Here is an 18,969-nt window from a genome sequence, read left to right as displayed (position 1 = left end):
GGTCATATTTTCCAAAAGTAGAAACAGTCTCGATGTACAGATACTATGTACATGTGTAAAAATGTACTTGAGTTCAAGTAAAACTACTATCCATCTCTGTTTTTTGCACAAAACTATCACCGTATAAAAAGTCTCAAGTGCTCATGCGCATCCAGGGGCCAGTTGCATAAACTTAAAAAAAAACTGCGTCTTAACAACTAGTCTCACTGACTAGCAATTATTTAGGACCAATCAGTCTTTCTTTTCAGATTTCAATCAGACCGCTCTACCATTTTATGTAACTGACTTTAAGAAGTTATGACCATCTTGAAGAAAAAAATGAGATGAATGAATGAATGAGGCATTTATAGATGACGAACTTGTAAGACTAGTCTAAGTAGTTTATGCAACCGGCCCCTAGACACAGAATGATGCATTTAATGCATGCGCTTCTGTTCTTTACAGTTACGCGCATCGCGGACGCAGAGTGATGCGCTTAATGCATCTTCTCTTTCTGAAGTAGCTGGGATCTTTGCTCCCCATGTTCATAACATTTTAGACGCAAAGAAAAGTTTTGTGTTTAACACATCGTGCATTGTATTCATACAACAGTTTACACAGCCTTTTGTAATCTGATGTTTAAAAAGAGAAAGCTTCCAGTACGGCTCCAGCAAAATACAGTCATTTTAAACAAAACTATAAACTATTATCTAGTGATTGTGAAGAATACAGTAACAGTGGAACATCTTGGAAAGAGTAACGTCCTGACTGTCACCGAACACTTTCGCATGCTGACTGCAGATTGACAGATGACAGCACCAGCGGAGGTCAGAGTCTCCACGACTAATGATGCTATATTGGTTTGTTCCTCACATAAACCTATCGAATGACATAAGAAAGACTTAGAATATAGTGCGTATGGTTTCATAATAGTTAGTCCCTTTTGAAGCTTTATGAGTAACATCTGCGGCTAACGCACAGGATCGGATTTGTATTATCGGTCCGATCCAGCAAAAAGGTCCGTATCAAAATATCGGATGGGCGCATCCCTATTTTGAAGAATGGGTACAGTGGTACCCATTGACTTCTATTGTATGGATACCAAACCAATAAATAACCAAAATTCAATAGATACCACTATTGTTAGGTTACCACATACTTCAAAATATCTTATTTTGTGTTCTGCAGAAGAAAGAAAGTCATAAAGGTTTGAAATGACAAGAGGGCGAGCAAATGATGACATCAATTTCATCTTAGGGTGTACTATCACTTCTAAAACAGACACATTTTAGCATCATTCTACAATTTTCTATTGCAATAACATGCAAAGGTCTTACCTTGGGTAAATGTGGTGATAGTGGCATTGCCTTTGCCCAAATCAATAAGGTAGCCATGCGCTGCACCCACGGTCACTTTAAAAGTCACTGCTCTTTGAAGACTGTCTCTGTCCTCTGCCTTTAAAGTTTTACTTGTAATCAGGAATCCTAAGTGCCCAGTGGAGAGAATTCTTAACGTCGTACCACCCTTGTTGGTCACCACCTGTGGAACCCCATTGTCCACTGAAAGAATTGTGATTTTCATCATCTGGGGCTTACGAGTTGCATAAATCGTGTCGGGAAATACATAAAAGTCTGTGTGAGTTCCATCAGTCACTATAAATGAAAAGCTGTCGGAGGCAGACTCCGTCCCGTCATGCTTGTAGCTGATCATGTTTTCATTCAGGTCCTGCTTGGTGAAGGAAGTGACAGGTCTGGTGTTGTTAAACAGCAACTTGCCACGGATGGGCACCTGGGTGATGGTAAACTTCAAAAGCTGGTCGACGGTATCACGGTCCTCCACCGTGAGCTCAAAAGGGGTGATTAGCTTCTTTTCACCTTCACTGATGACCAGCCCGTGAATGGTGACCACAGGCTTTTTGTTGTCCACGTCGGTGATAGAAATACGAAAGGTGCGGAACACAGGGTTGTAACCGTCCGTCACCTCGAACTCAAAGCTGTCCATCTTGACTTCGTCATCAGAGGTGTGGATGTAGTAAATTTTACTACCAGCTAGTTGAAGTTGAGCAAATGAAGTAATGGGCATACCAGGTGTGTCAGTGCACTCGAGGTGACCTCTCACAGGGGCACGAGTTATAGTAAACACCAAGTGCTCATCGGGACTGTTGTGATCGCTGGTGCTGAGGAGATCTGTGGTCAGGGTCACCCGTCCACCTTCTTTAAGAGAAACTCCTTTACTGATCACGTCGGGAAATACCATATCTATTCCACCTACAGTTACATAGAAGTACCTGTCGATTAAAGGGTTAATGCCATCAGTAACATCAAATTTGATAAGGTCACGGACTCCCTCTTGTCCGTTGTGAATGTACATGATCAAGTCTTGGTCAATCTCATTTTGCGTGAAGTTCATACCAACGGTTATGTTGACTAGCAGTCCGGATGAAGTTCTCTTCTGTAAAATACCTTGGTTGGGACCATAACGTATGATATAGGTTAAAGTGCTGTCTTCTGTATCCAGATCGGTTGCTTTTAAAACTTTGTTATTGATTATTTTGACATCCCCTATTTCTATTTCAAGGCCATCATTAATTGCCATTCTTGGAGTTTCATCGTCAACTAAAATCAACATGATCATGACGGTTTTCTGCACTGTGAATTTCCCATCGGTGAGCAGAACTTCAAAACTGTCCTCCGTGGTTTCCGAATCGTCGTGCTCGTACACAATACTCGAAGCCTCTCGTATCTGATCCAGGGTGAAGTTTGTCACAGGAACGGTGCCTGTGGAGAGCTGATTGAAAATATATCCGTGTTTAGGAGGCTTTGAAATAATAAACTTGAGTTCATCCGCCGGAAAATCAACGTCGGCTCCGTTTAATATCGGGGTGTCAATCACTATGCTCCTGCCTTCCATCACCACGAACTCTCTCATATGAATCTCAGGCTTTTCATCATTGGCTGGTATGATCACAATCGGGAAAAAGTGCCTCACTGAGAAGTTAATCCCATCCGAACATCTAAAAGTAAACCTGTCCTCGATGGGCTCAACACCTTTGTGGATGCTTTGTACATAATAAATGTGATTTTCTTTAATGTCTTTGATGGTGAAAGCGCTAATGGCAATACCTGATCTGGATTTCTCAGAGCCTGGAGCTGGAGAGATGTTCTCAACGTACCCAGAGGTGGGCTGTACGATAATAGTGCAAAGAAGGTCATCGTTAGGTGTGTCTATATCATTAGCGCTTATGTGCAAAATTTCAATAACGTTCTTCTCCCCCTCCACGACATGAAACGGGGGGCCGATAAAGACCTCAGGGGCCTGACTGTCCAATGGCAAAATGGTGACCTGCACTTGCACCCCTTTGATTTTATTACCCCCCACAGTCCATTCATCAGACATATCAGTGAGAGTAAGATTAAAGAAGTCGTGTTTTGTTGTAAAGCCAATTTCTCCGCTCATGTGTGCATAGACCACCAGACCACTAATGATGTCTGCTTGAGTGAATCTATTGGATGGCACACCATTCACTAATATCTCACCAAACACTGGGGGATCATCCACTATAAAGGTCAGTCTGAGGTCATCGGTGTCCTCATCTCGACCCCGAATAACGTTGGTGGTGATCTCAGTTGCTCCGTTCTCCAAAACATCAATGTGAGAACCAATAGTCCCCTCTGGAAGATTTATAGTAGGAGCTTCATCATCAATCGGTTTTACGTTAATCCTGACTGTGATTGTGACAACGTGGACGCCGTCGCTGACATCCAGTTTGAAGAAATCGCTAGTCGACTCTTCTCCGTTGTGAACATATGATATTCTACCATTGGATATATCTCGCAGGTTAAATGAATCTCCTTTAGTCATATCAGTGAACGTGTACTTCATCTGGCCGTGCTTAGGAGGTTGGGCGATCGTAAAGAGTATCTGCGAGCTGTCCGTGTCTGCATCCGTGGTGTCCAACTCGAGGCGCGTGATGACGTGCGTACCTCGCTCCTGTATGGTGAAACCAGTGTTGGTGATCTGAGGGGGCTTGTTGTCAACAGGTTGTAAAAATATGGTAAAAACTCCATCGGCACTGTTTCCTGCAGTGTCTTCAACTTTGTAGTGAAACTGCACCACGTGTGGGGTTATTCCAAGCTCTAGATCGGGAGGTTTGTATGCGATCTTGTGATGATTTATCTGTGCCTGAGTGAATTCGGTGACCTCTATGTGTGGACTCTCAGTCAATACGATGGTTCCCAGAATGCCAGGGCTGTTTTCATCTGTGTCTGTGGGTGGCTGGCTAATGGTGTATTTTAAATCCCTATCTTCCGAGTCTAAATCTGTGTAGCGCAAGAATTTCTTTCGAAAATACGTGAGGTGATACTCATGTACGGTCACTTGCAAGGTGGTCCCTTGATACAGCTCGGGAGGAATATCATCAACAGGGAGAACTTTTATGAAGAATGAGCTTTCACCTGATTGGTTTGGGGGGTCGTTGTCATCTTGCACGTAAAAATGAAACTGGTCCATGATGGCTTTTGTATTATGTGGACCGATGTGTCTATAAAACAGCTTCTCATCCATGATGTCTTGCTGGAACCATTCTGTCACTACTTTCTCATACATTTCATCTTCCGCATTGAACCTCCACGTGGACGGATCCTCGGGTGCATCCGACTGCCTAAGTATTACTTCACCGATAGTAGAGTAGGGAGGCGCCATAATAAATGTAATAGTTGAATCCTCCGAATCTATATCTGCCGCGCTAAGCGTTAAAGGGGAAATGGGCTTCATTTGGTTTTTTAATAGGATTAAACCTGTGTTGGCATTAATTATAGGAGGCTCGTCGTCGGTTGGCACCACAGTGATGGGAAATAAAAACTCAACTTCGTGTTTACCATCCGTCATTCTGAAAATGATATTATCGCTGTATGTATCACTGCCATCGTGTTGGTAGATAACGCTACCTACATCAAGATCTGCTGGGGTGAAGTATTTGCGCCTCGAACCGAGTACCGTGAGCTCTCCGTGGCGAAGCCCATCGATAACTGTTATCTGGACGTGGTCTAAATTGTCCTCATCACTAATTTGCAAGTTTTCAGAGCTGAACAGCGGCCTGGACTGACCCTCATACAGAAGTTGCCCCGTATTAAGGGTCACGAGCGGTGCTAGTGTGTTCATAGGTTTAACCACTATCATAAAAGCAAAGGAGTCTGATACGGCGCCCTCAGTATCTACAACCACAAACTCGATTTGGAAAATCCTCTCAGCATCCGAATCCACAGAAGGAGGCTTGTAGGCTATTTTAAGGTCCTTCAGGTCCTTCTGATAAAAAGACGTGATAGGCAAATTCCTGTCATCTGTGCTGACAATGTAACCTTCCTCAAAAGACAGCGGGGAAGTGATGTTAAAGATTAAATCATCAGGATTAGATTCGACATCCTCAGCCGCCAGCATGTCGTGGGTTATGGCCGTCATCACAAACTGATCGACCTCCATCATCATCATGGCCACAAAGCTTGGCTTGGGAGCCGTGTTCTCCTCGCCCTCCTTTACCATCACCACAACTTGGAAAAACTCTTGCTTTAGTATGTTCGCTTCTTTGTCTTGTAATTCTAAATACATGGGAATATAATCTCTGTTTGGGGAGCGATGTGCAAAAGTGTGCTGATAGCGTACGTTCATCCTGACAAATTCATCGCAGTCCACAGGTTTCCCTAACTTACCATCATCAACCAGCTTTCCATATCTTGGCAAAGTGCGGCCACTGACCAGAGGTGTCACTTTACACACGTGAGCATTTCTATCATAGGTGAACTCCAGGATTTTCTTATCAATGGATTTACTCATCCCAAGCAGTTTTTCTACCACTAGAGGCATGTGTTTGGTTAAAACCTCAAGCTGGGTGAAGATCACCTCCACTTCCATCATGAAGGGAATGATAACGGTGTCCGTCTGTGTATCATACCTCAGCTGAAGTCTTACCCTGTCTTTTGAAGGGCTCGTGGATCCGAAATGCGAGTACTTTACATCGTTGGGACCGAATAGACAAGGAAACTTTTTCGGGGACAGCTGTCCTGGTCTCTGCGATAATGGGTCGTTATCCAGAACCGTTATGGTGCACTTGTCGCCGGGCTGAACTTGAATAACTAAGTCATTGATCGGATCGATGTAAACAGACCTGCCGAAGGGAACCCGTATTCCATTATTTGCGACAAGAATAGCATCTTCTGAGAGTTCAGATCTCAAACCATAGGTTAGTCCCAACCTCTCGTATCCCTGTGCGGATGCGTAACATATCACAGTCAATATAAAGGAAAACAAGTGCACGTAAAGACGCGCAGAACCTCCGCGCGGTCGCCGCTCTGATGTACTCCGAGCCATTGGTGATGCGAGCCAAATGACGAGCTTACGTTGGGAACGATGAGAGAAAAATCCGTTGTAAGATGAAGAAAAAGTTAAAATAAAGTAAGTGCGCGCGTGAAATATCTCCCCTTCGCGTTCGTGCAAAGGTGCACCATTCTTCCCCGAGCAGCACTCCAGAATAAACTTCATGGCTCGCGGAGCCTTGCGTGTAAACCGCGCCTCTCTCACGCGATTGGCTGCTGTTCACGGGGGAATGCGTTCTACGCGTTCTAATTGGCCGCACGACGTGTCGCTCAAAGGCAAGCGGGGACATATCGGTTTGCCTTGGGTTGGATTGCAGGAGGAATTGAGGGTAAAGTGTTCGTTCGGTAAAGTGTTAAAAAGACGCGTTTAACATCTGAATTCACTTATTGTATAAATGAGTATTTATTTATCCATGGATGGACGGACTTCTTTTGTTCTGGAGTTGCGTTCAGAGCCACTTTGTGTAGTGTACTTTGGGGGAAGTTAAAAAATTAAAAGAAACGAGAAAAGGAAGCGTGCAAAACAGTGTAAACACATGTCAAATGACAAAATGGTTTTCTTCAGGTTGAGATGCATTACAGCCGATGTGCATTGTTCCAGCTCACTCTGGTGGTCAAAGAGAATCATGTATTGTGTTCATGTTTGTATATCCCGGTGGGGACCTAAACCTGAATACACACCAACACATGGGGACTCGTGTCACTGTGGGGACCAAAATTGAGGTCCTCATGGGCACAAAAGCTTATAAATTGTACAGAACAATATTTTTTACAAATCTAAAAATGTAAAAAGTGTTCTATGATCTTTAGGTTTAGGGATAGGGTTAGGGATAGGGGATAGAATATACAGTTTGTACAGTATACAACTCATTACGCCTATGGACAGACGTGTGTGTGTGCGTGTGTGTGTGTGTGTGTGTGTGTGTGCTGTAACACGAAGCATCACTAACCCCGTTTGCAAATGCCCTGTCTGTTTTCTTTTCTTTTTTTTAAAAGAGAGGAACATTAAATATCTTGCAAAACAGAAAATTAGGCGGGGCTGTGTGGAGGTGCAGTGTGCTAAAATGTTTCTACTTTTGCTTTTCCAATTTTTGGTCGAGCACCTACAGTACATTCAATTTTGCTTGTTAAAGGTTGATTCACAATTGTGAATTAGTTGTCCTTGGCAAATACTTCATTAAATAAACTGAAACCCCTTGAATTAAACCATTTCATGTCATTTTATTTGTTCGTTTTTTAGACAATTTTCTCAGAATTCCTTTAAAATGTGACTCTGCATCAGGCATGATAGTTATTTAGGTCAAATGTTCCTTGAGACTGTAGCTGTAATTCACACATATGATGAGTTTTATTGACAGATCGCATCTTTCTGAGCAGCTGCCAAAAGATGTGAGAACACAGAGCAGGTGCTAAAGAAAGATGAGAATAAAATAAATTCTGTGTCTTTAACATATTTCTAAATGTGTCACATTAAAATATGTCTGCAATACATTGTGCTTACCCTTTTACAGAATCTACGGTAACACTTTAGAATAATGGTCTGTTGTTAACAAGTAACTATGCAGAAAGTAATAGGCAGTACTACATTAACACTTACCTTAATACTATTAACTAATATAGAAGCAAGATTAACTAAGCAGTAAGTAATAGCTAATTTAGGACAAAGGTAGTTCCTTATTTGGTATTTGATAATTACTAAAGAAAAATGCCATCATTGACAACTACTTGAAAAAAGAGGGTATAGTTTGTGGAAACTAATTTATGAATAAATACAAATACCAAAACATAATGGATATATTCTACATATATAGCCTATCCATAGAGATATATATTCATGTAGTACTGCCTATTACTTCTTCGCATAGTTACTTGTTAACAACGGACCATATTCTAAGTGTTACCGAATCTACATTTCTAACAAAGACAACAAGCAATGCAGAAACTGTTTTACTATATTTTGTGACTATATTTTCTTCATTTTGTCTAAGGTATTTAATTCTATCCAAAGCAAAACTAAACCTGCGCACGCACGCACAAAACACACGACACACACACACCTAACAACACAACACACAACAACCACACGCACACACGCAACACACCACACACAACACACACGCACGCACGCACGCACGCACGCACGCACACACACACACACACACACACACGCACACACACGCACACGCACGCACACGCACGCACACGCACACACACCCACAGAGCCAACTATTCTGACTTCCTGCTGTTTGGCTGATATTTCTAGTGAGGCTTAAAATTATGCACATCACAGAGGAATTCAGCCCTGTCAACAACCCCAGTGTGAATCAGACAACTTAGATTATATGTGCCTTGTGTTGATTTATGGACCGGTTGTTCATTCTTTTGATTTACTGCTATTTGTTATGCACAATCAAAAGTCTGAATGTCACAATCTATTAGCACATTTAATGCAGCAAATTATATTCTCAAAAGTGACTTGCATTTAGACATGGAGATTACAAAATATAAATGAATCTCAAAATAAAAACAGAATTCATAGAAAATTGTCAAAGTGAAAGCTCAGCCAGTTTTTATCATCACTCACACTGTATTTAACATAATGGTTATTTTGGATATTTCATGTAAAGCTGCAGATGTTCTCAAAAGATGAAAGGAGACAACGAGACAGTCAACATTGTGAGTCATAATCAGCCTGCCTGTATTTTCATTGGCATTTGGCGGCGACAAATATCACAAAGTTTGTAATTTTCCGCGATGTTCACTCTCAGTCATAACAGTTACCTTTAGTTTGTTGTTATAATGACTTCATCATCATACTCCTTTTGTAGGCTATCCCATAGAAACAGCCCAGATTATTGTCATTCGTTCAGTCTTCTCCAGCATCAATGACACCTCAGATCAGCTACAGATACAGCTCTGTCTGGAAAGATATAAACCATTTTCTGAGCTCCGTCTGAATTCTTTTATTTTCAAATTCGCCTCCTCCCCGCCGGGCACTTTCCTCTCAAGAGTTGTTTTATTTCTTTAGCGTGAGGGCAAGTCATGGTTTAAGAACTTGTCTTACTTGCTATTATTATGAATGTACTTTTGCTGTTCATCATCTTCTCACTTGTTGTCACCCGTAGATGCTCAAACACGACTATAATATACTAGGCCTATATAATTTGTTCCTTGAGGGTCCACGGTTAGATTGTTCTAAAGCTAAATAAAGAAAAGCAAGTGCTTTACAATGATTTGTGAGACACTTTTGTCCCGAGTAACTATACATGCATCATCAGTTCATGGGAAATGGACCTGACCTTGGCAATGCTATACCAATTGAGCTGCACGAAAGCATTGCAAAGTATAATTGTATAAATCTTTAGGAGCTAGATTTCTTGGTAGGTTTAATATGTTTTGTATCTCAGCTGGTAGTGTCACATTAGCACTGGAAACGTCATAGGTTTGATTCAGAAAACACACATACTGAAAACAACTGTAAGTGCAGGTCTTAGTGATGACATCAGGTTCTGTCTGGTTCATGTAGCCTGAAGGTATGGGATATTTTGACATGAATTATGGCACTCAAACGCCTCGTTTATGATAGAAAATAATTGAAGTAAAACATTTTTATAAAGCATCTTTTAAAAGAAACATGATACACGAGATCAGAGTTACTGTGCTCCATGCTGCCAAAGTCCCTATAGAGGATTGCAACAGTTGTCATTCAGTCATTCCGCAACAATTGCCAAGCTTATCGGGTCTATTTATAGCTTGAAATGCGCTCGGTTGTAACAATGGGGTGGACATACTGAATCCCATTAATGCTATTCTAGTTCATTACCGCACTAAGGCGAGTATTACATCTGATATAGTTCTCATCCAGATTTGGGGGAGGAAAGCTTGCTGCTAAAACTGTCGAAACAATTTTGGTGACAAATGAGTTGAGGTCAGCAAACAGAGGTCAAAAGAGAGTTTGTCAGCATGTGTTGATGTCTGGACTTGTCTGGGAGTCTAGGAAAAGGTTGTTAGTGAAAAATAGAATTCTACTTAAACGTATTTGAACAAAAACATGGTGTATACATCTTTACAGACTGATGAGGATCTTCAGCAACAACATTTTTCAATTGAAACCAATGTTTAATTCACAAAATAGGAATTTCCCCTTTAATGTTATTCTGGGAATTGACGCTGCATTCATGCTCTCTAGACAATTTGTCTTCAAAAGGTATCCTATTCTCACCCACATTTACGCCCTAAAGAACTTTTAGGTCAAACCACAGAAGCATTCACTATAAACAAATTCATTCATTTAAAAGCTTTAAACAAGATTTAAACAGATTCCTCACATATAAAAAAAACGTACTCCAGTGAATTGTGTCTCCAATGCTATCAATCAAAGCGGTTTAATGTAGATTTAGTATTTATGAACTGCATATGATTGTTTTCCATCTCTTAAAATGGTGTCCTAAAACCACATTTGTATGAGGCTTAAATCACAAAAAAGTTCAATTCATAGCACAGTTATGCCATCAGAGGCACTTAGAAATGAATTAGTCATAGATAATTAACATCAAAAGTCACTCAGTTATTAAACAAGTTCACTTAGCCGAGACCCCCATACACCCTTAACTTTTAAACAGATTTTAATAAGGCTCAGAGATTCCAGCTGATCTGTGGTCAGTCGGGAGCATTAGGGGTCACCTGTTCCAATCCTGTTTTGGGTCAAATCTCTGTCCACACCCAGCACGATACAATTTCTGCCTGATGGGTCCCTAACCCTGCTGGCACCTCTGTAAGCCCACCCCATCCGTATTGACAAAGAAGCTGGCAGACAAGTTTCATGCCTGTTATATTTTTAAATCAGGTAAACAAGGGTTCATTCTTATTAATTCACGTTTTGTTCTGCTTTAAAACCCTTTTTTTGATATTGTTATGTAAAGGGATTAAACAACAAAAAATGTACAAGTGTTCTTATCAATCAGTGAGGAGTCACTTATAAGTATGTGTAAAAGTTACTATGGCAACCAAGGTCTGTAAGTGCTGTTACAGGTACATGTGAAAGAAAGTCATTGGAACTGTGACTTACTGTAATAAAGAAATAATAAACTCACAACTTTTAAATTAGTTATATTTCCAAATGGCTACCAAAAGTTTTTATGATAAATAAATCGCAAAGTGTGATTTTTTATCTTTCAGTCAAATTCTTACAACGTCCTTGTTTCACATATTGGTAATGATCAAAAGGCACATCAAAGCTTAACATCAATGGTGGCTATAATGCCCTTTTGTTATGGGGTTGACAAAAATGTTTTCGCTCTTCCCTGCTTGGCATTAATTAAATGCAGCATTAATCTTTCAGTGAGCTGCTCAATGTTCCTAAAGTTACGCTTTTTCCACTAGACTGAACTGCAGGTATGACATTGAGGGTTGAGATTTGTACGTTGCATTATCCCCTGTATTACAGATATTACTTGTCTTAAAAGTCTTCAATTGAATGGAGCTTTTCAGAATTGTATTACTAAATTCATTTCTCATTTTGAAAGCCCTATGTTCACATATTCAACATACAGTACTATAATATTTATACAACCTTTGGCAACCAGTACTTAACAAGGGCCATTCATTCCAGCTTAATGGTTATGTCAGTAATTTGTAAACACATTTCAGGTTTGGGTTCAGTCCAAAGTGGACTGAGATGACATTATTGCTGACTTTTACACCATGAAGGAAGACACTTCACCCCGGGTTCACATAGCATGCAATTATAAAAGGTAACTCATAACTTTAATAAGGACTTTTTCTCTAAAGCAGCTAATATTAGCTGTATTCAAGCCTTTAAAAATGTATGTATTCAATTGAATTCCCTAGGAATAAACCCCATGACCTTTCAAACTCGTGCAAACAATTATAAAGTATCAGTAAATTCCCTAAAACACTACAAAGACCATAGTTAGCTTTGAGCAGCCCCTTGTGGCCACATGTTGACAATAAACCCTTCACAGCTCATTCATTCTTAAAGAGATAGTTCACCCAAAAATGAAAATTCTGTCATAATTTACTCACCGTGGAGTTGTTCCAAATCTGTATAAATGTCTTTGTTCTGATGAACACAGAGGAAGATATTTGGGAGAATGCTTGTAACCAGACAGATTTTGCCCCCCATTTAGAACAACTCGAAGATGAGTAAAGGATGACAGCATTTTCATTTTTGGGTGAAGTATCCCTTTAAAGATTATAAGCAACAGTCCCAAAGACATTCAACAAAACACATTCATTGTCATGATACTGTATACTTCTATCAACTATATCCAGGTTATGTTCTTATTTTTCACTACCATCCAGAATATTAATTAAATTATACAATATCATAATATGAGAAGTACTTTTTTAGGAGGAAGAACCCCACAAGATGGCGCTCCTATAAAAAAGTACATTTGACATTTAAAAGGAGTGGATATAATTAAAATAGAAAATAGAATATAAATGAACATTTTAAATAAATCAATAAAAATTATATGCTTGGGTTTCAAACTCATTCTTAATTAATATTTCATGTCAAATTTACTGTAAAGCTGTCTGCAGTGTTTACGTATAGTTGACCTACAAACTACAAACACACACCCTGTTGAAAAAACCAGCACATGCTGGTTAGGTTTGAAGCATGGTAGCTGGTTTGTGCTGGTTTAAGCTGTGACCAGCACAAACCAGCTACCATGCTTCAAACCCTACCTAACCAGCATATGGTGTTTTTTTTCAACAGGGCAGGCAAACTAAGCAGCACGTGACTAGATAAACTTCCTAAACAACAACTTAATAGACAACAAAACACTCAGGTTGTCATCAGTCATGAGACACTCCCATCCGGGACACTTACATTTACAGTAACATAGACAATTCTTGATATTGTCTTTTGTATTTAATCACACAGTATTTAATTAAATAATTAAATGACTTTACATGACACCAATCAATGATGTGAGCATCTTGGACATTTATACTTACAAATATTTACCACGGTAACCATACTCTTCACCAAACCGTTCCCAAAAATTCATAAAGATTTAAGTCATCTTCTGGGAGTCTACTACAGCTTAAACACATTGAGAAGCAGTTTCATTTTTAATAACATTCTGCAAACAAGAAGCTCAAGAAGAACACAATGCAGGACATTTTGCAAATCGTTGCAATTTTATGTTATGTCAAGGACATTAAATAAATTGATTAAATTACGGTCAAAATTACAGAAATAAAAAGCACGCCTCGCCGTGATTTTCAGAAGAATAAAGCAAAGATGTGCATGTCGTAAGATTACATTCCAACAGCTGCAGAGTATTCAACATCAATCAGAAAGAAATGTGCACATTCAGTAAATACGGGCATTTTGACATGTATTGTTCTGTAAAGTATCTTAAATGTTATGTCTAAACAGAAACCACTGTAGCTTAGAGTTATCACATTGTCTTTTTAAACACAGCCTAAAACTGAGTAAATCTTGATCTATGCACTGAGGGAATAGCAGTATGCAGATCTGTTTTCAGGTTCGGTTAAAGGGGAACCCCGACCAAAAATGAATAACTCACCCTCAAGTAGTTTAACATCTGTATGACCTCTTAGGCACTTTCAGCGCTTTGACGATTGGTTGCGTTGCATGGAGGAGGAGTCAGAAAGCTTCAAAAACTACCTTCATATGAGTTTTTGGGAGAAATGAAGGTCATACAGATTTTAAACTAGTTGAGGGTGAATAATTAATTGCAGAATTTTCATTTTTGGAAAACTGTGTTTTATTGGCTCCAAGCAGCAATTGAGGAGCAGAAGGTTTGCTGGACATCACAATTCCTCACTATGAGACACTGGAAATATTTTGGTATCTCAAACAAAGACTCATACAGACCTATCTGAAGTATCTAAGTAGTATACTAATACAGTGACCAGGGCACCAAATTGTCTTGATTTATAAATGATCTGGTAGTGGTTTGTTTAACTCTTTGTCTGAATTGTAAGCAACCCACCAGGCAGTGTAAGCAGAAGGTTCTCTGTCAAAGCTCCCTGTAAAGGAAGTGTTCTTTGTCTAACAGTATCTCTGCTTATATAAGGATGGCACAATTGAGCCAGCAGGCCTTCTAATGGACTTCAATCACTCGCAAAGAATGCCATTTCATTAGATGTGGGCAGAACTGTATCGACCCTCAGCTTAAAGGGACAGTTCACTCCAAACCACCACATGTGTCTGTTTTGTTTGCTTTCTATGGACTTGAAGACAGCATTTGCACAGCGATGCAATTACAAGAAGAAAGAAGTCAGATTAGAAGTCAGAGATTTCTTATTCTCCCAAGAAAATGACCCGTTTGTTATGCCATCTTCATTTTATAACCGGGCAGTGATTAAGCTGCCACAACATTCGCAGATTTAACAGGAAGTTAAATGTGGACATGGCCTGAAGTGTAAATCACACATTGGGGGAGTCGATACAAGGATCTGCTTCGAGGAAACAATGATTAAATGATAAGTCTTAACTGTTTGTGGAACAGAATATAAAATGTTTTTCCATGAGGAAATGTTCAAGGTCTTACAGATGCACATAAAAGATCCTGCTTGAAGCAATCCTTGATGTAGAAAACATCCAGCGCTGTTTATATATCTGCCAGGGGAAACATCAGATGCCAACAAAAAAACAATATAGAAGAGATTGTAGAAAAGTGTCTCCTTTCTTCACGTGTAAATTCGGATGTGTTGATGTGTTGAAGCCATGTGTAAAGGTACGAAGCCAGGTGTTCACAAGTGAGTTATTATAGTTTTGTTTTTATAGCTTTTATTTTTAGCTTTTTAGTTTTTATGTTCATTTTAGTTCACTTTTTAGCAATTTTGTTATATGCCTTTGTCATTTTATCATTTTTTTATGTTGCAATATAAGATTAATTTCTTTTTATTTTAGTTTTTGTTTCTGTTTTAATTTTTTGTTTAGTATAAGTTTTTCCAATATTTTTTGGGCCAATATTTTATTTGATTTCATTAAGAAGAAACGTTTTAAACTAAAATAATCTCAAACAGAAGCGTTTTCAAACAGTTTTTTTACAACGTCCAATACAAAAACATCCTTTATTACACATATAAACATTCCTGATAAATCAACTCACTCTATCAATCAATATCAACAAAGTAAGATTCAGTGATTTTCACTCTGCATTAGTAAAAAATCATCCATATTGGTTGTCACGCTAGCACAGCAAGAAATGAAAAGATCCTTCAGATTACAAACCTAACAGTATGGAAATGCAAATGCATGTCTGTGTTGAGGTGAAGCACCCACAACATGTGATGAAGGGTCGAGAGGCGTGCTTCAAATGTCCCTCTCCCTTGTGTGAGAACAGGTAATGGAGACAAATTCCTCACTGTCTAAAGAAAGTGCTGCCCACACTGAGGCTAGACAGGTGCAAGCCTCTCTCGAAATGTCAGCACTTCAGTTTTTTTCACTTGCCCACAATTGCATGTGGATGTGAAGAATAATCTGTGACAGATTCGTGGGTTAGGATTCAAAGAGTTATTTGTAGAAAGGTCCAGTTTAGACCAGCGTGAGTTTTCATGAATGTGCTGTTTAGTGCTGGATTATAAACTGGGTGAGTGGACCTGAACATTACTATACCTTGCACCCACTCTGTCAGAAAAATGAACAAAAAATGGAGACATGCCAATCACCAATATGATAATAAATCAGGACCTTTTCTTTGGGTAATGGATTTGACAGATTCTTTGTCCTTTAAATGTGCACTCAGAAAACACAGTATAAAATCCTAAAGGTAGGTACTATAAGAAGATCAATTCTTATACACCCTTTTCCATAATATCATTTATTCTGTACATTAACCTCTGAGGCTGAGAAAGAAAATGCAGTAAAATATATCTACTTGCCATTTCTCACACCAGATAAAAGAACATATAAATCAAGCCTGATTTGCTTGAAACAAGGAAACTTCAAAACAAAGCAACACAACCCACAAAGGATTAAATCAGTCAGATTCACCAGCTTTGGTGTTTTTTCCCTTTATGTAGATCTATCACGAATATCATCACGGATTCTGTTGAATTCTGTTCAAATTACTGTCATAATGCTGCTTCGCTCCTGCTCGCTGTGTATATGTGTGTGAGATTTGTGTGTTTGCATTTGTTGGTATGAAAGAAAGAGATGGTGAGAGACCCTTTCTCCCGCCTGGGTTTCATCCAGCTTCCATCAGCAATGAGAACGCTGCTCACTGCTTTTAATAGGGGAATATGCAAATCAGAAAATGAAAAGGTGCAATTACTCCACATTTTACGCACTGGCATGGCAACAGCTGCAATCAATGTGTAGAGACAATGTGGTCTTTGGAAGGGTGGATTTGGGTGTTTCAGGAATCGATGACTTGATCTTGGGTAAGCTGCTTGAATCTTTGCTGCTTCGTGTATTAAAAAGGATGCGGAACAGCGGCGGTCAATTTGATCATTATTCCATATTTAACCCTTTGATGCGTGCAGCCCACTGCGAATTTTTTGGCAGTGTTTACACATTCAGGTTACTGTTACATCCAATGGAGCACACTGCGCAGAATACTGTATCCCACAATGCAATGCAGCTTGCATTTAATTTTCACGTGCAACATGATGAATGTGTGAACGTTTTATGTATTAACCAAACAAAAATAATCGGTAGTATTCAGTAAATAGAATTCCATTCCAAATACAGACATTACATTTTGGTTGGACCATAAAAAGGTTGGAAATGACTATATTCTTGTATTGAAGTCAACATAAACATTTCTCCATGACTTAATAATTCATGCACCAGAAGGATGCAACTTTATGTGTGAGATGAAGGCAAGTGTAATGGAAACATAACAGAGCTACACAGGTTTGGTTAGTCCGCCAATCCTGCACTGAATTGATTATTGTAGCAAAGTAAACACTATCCAGGCCCGGGATTACAAAAGTTATTTTGCTTACAGAACGCAAGCCAAAGTCTGCTTCTGCTGCCCTGTATCTAGGATCTGATGCACAACGCAGGAAACAGGAAATGTGTCGATAAACGATTCTTAACAGCTGAATTTCATCAGAAACAAAATACACAGCCATAACTTCAACTAGGATTCATGTGACATCATCGTTCATGTGATCATCACACTGTTTTGTATAACAGGAATACATTAAACTCAGCTGCAAACTAGTTTGGATAAGTAAACAGCGCAAACGTATCAATCTTTGTGGCACAGAATAGCCATTTTTTGTGTGTACATATTTAAATGCTATTAAGAATTATATCAAAACCTGTTTGTTATGTTCCAGTTGATCATTTTTATAAATACTGTGCATGGCTAATGAGCGATTCTCCATGTTTCAAAGAGATGAGTCATTTAACCCAATTATTACCCTCTCAAAGCATTGCACAAACTTGCATAATGCACTGCGGGGTGAATGAGAACCCAGAAACTCTTTTTCCCCACAGGGTTCTGAGATTTCATGAGGTACTCTCATGATCATCTTACAAATCGCTCATGTCAAGATGACCAAGAGTGAACAAACAGCAGTTTGCTTGTTCTCACCTATTTTTTTGACTACAACACACATGCTGTCATGTGCCACAGAGGATATAACATCATCTCCTTATCAAACTGGTCAAATGTAATTATGTGTGTGAGTCATACTGGTATGACAGAGATAGCACAATCTGTTGAGCTGGAAACATTTGAAGACGTCGAGGTCTTTAAAAGGGATTCAATTCCATATCAAGACGCAGATGGTCTAATTGAACCTTAGAATAAGTGACTGAGTCCACTCGGGTAAATTGGGTGACTTTTGAACAGTCATCAGCATTTGAAAAGTGTCCAAATTTGGCAGAATTCACTCTCCTTATCCTTAAACTGTTCTATCCTTAAAACCGTCAGTTATTAAGATATAAACCACTGGAAAGGCTTGGATGCCGTTTTAATCCTGTTGGAAACATTCAGTGTGTGCATTTAAAAATAGTCTGATTTATGTTTGCCCTAGCTTGTTGTTCACACTATGTTGTGCTGGAGGATTAAACACATTATAAAACAACCTTTGTTTGTGGAATGTTCCTATTTCTGTTCCTGTTTCTGTTTTAATTGCATAATTACTTTACTAAAATAAGGAAAATTCTGTCATCATTTACTCGCCCTCTTGTCATTTCAAACCTGTATGACTTTAAGAATGTTGGTGACCGAGCAACGACAGTATTGACTTCTGTTGTATGGACACAAAACCAATGCAAGTGAATGGGTACCAGTTACCAACATCCTTTAAAATATCTTGTTTTGTGATCTGCGGAAGAAATATTAATATAAATTGCCAAAGTAATGAATAGAGATAAATAAAAGAAACCTGTGAGTGCTAGCACAGCACAGCATGAACAAACTGTGTCAAACTGTGAGAAACACTGACATGCTGATTTCACTACTTTCATCTGACGTGACATTTATGCGTTTTGGGTTCCAGATGGACCCGTGGTCACTTGCCTGTGCAAGAATTCAAAATGCAAGTAATTATACATCATTTTGCATGTTTAAGATAATCTTTAGAGCTATTTCTAAATATGAAGAGTTTGGTTTCAAAATGAGGAAACGCCGTTTTAAAAAAAATAAAAAAATCATGT

General features: G+C 39.2%; 1 protein-coding gene across 1 annotated transcript in view; it reads right to left on the bottom strand.

Annotated features, from left to right (window-relative positions):
- Positions 1 to 6,492, bottom strand: part of frem2b (FRAS1 related extracellular matrix 2b) — a 42,643-nt gene extending 36,151 nt beyond the window's left edge. Inside the window, exon 1 of the mRNA XM_057350575.1 lies at positions 1,317 to 6,492. Coding sequence (XP_057206558.1) covers positions 1,317 to 6,342 — 5,026 coding nt within the window. The 5' untranslated portion in view covers positions 6,343 to 6,492. The remainder of the gene's footprint in view (positions 1 to 1,316) is intronic.
- Between the last annotated feature and the right edge of the window lie 12,477 nt (positions 6,493 to 18,969).

Source organism: Triplophysa rosa, linkage group LG14 (assembly GCF_024868665.1).
Source record: "Triplophysa rosa linkage group LG14, Trosa_1v2, whole genome shotgun sequence".
In the NCBI taxonomy this organism is placed as follows: Eukaryota; Metazoa; Chordata; class Actinopteri; order Cypriniformes; family Nemacheilidae; genus Triplophysa; species Triplophysa rosa.
This window is presented reverse-complemented; position numbering and strand designations above follow the sequence as displayed.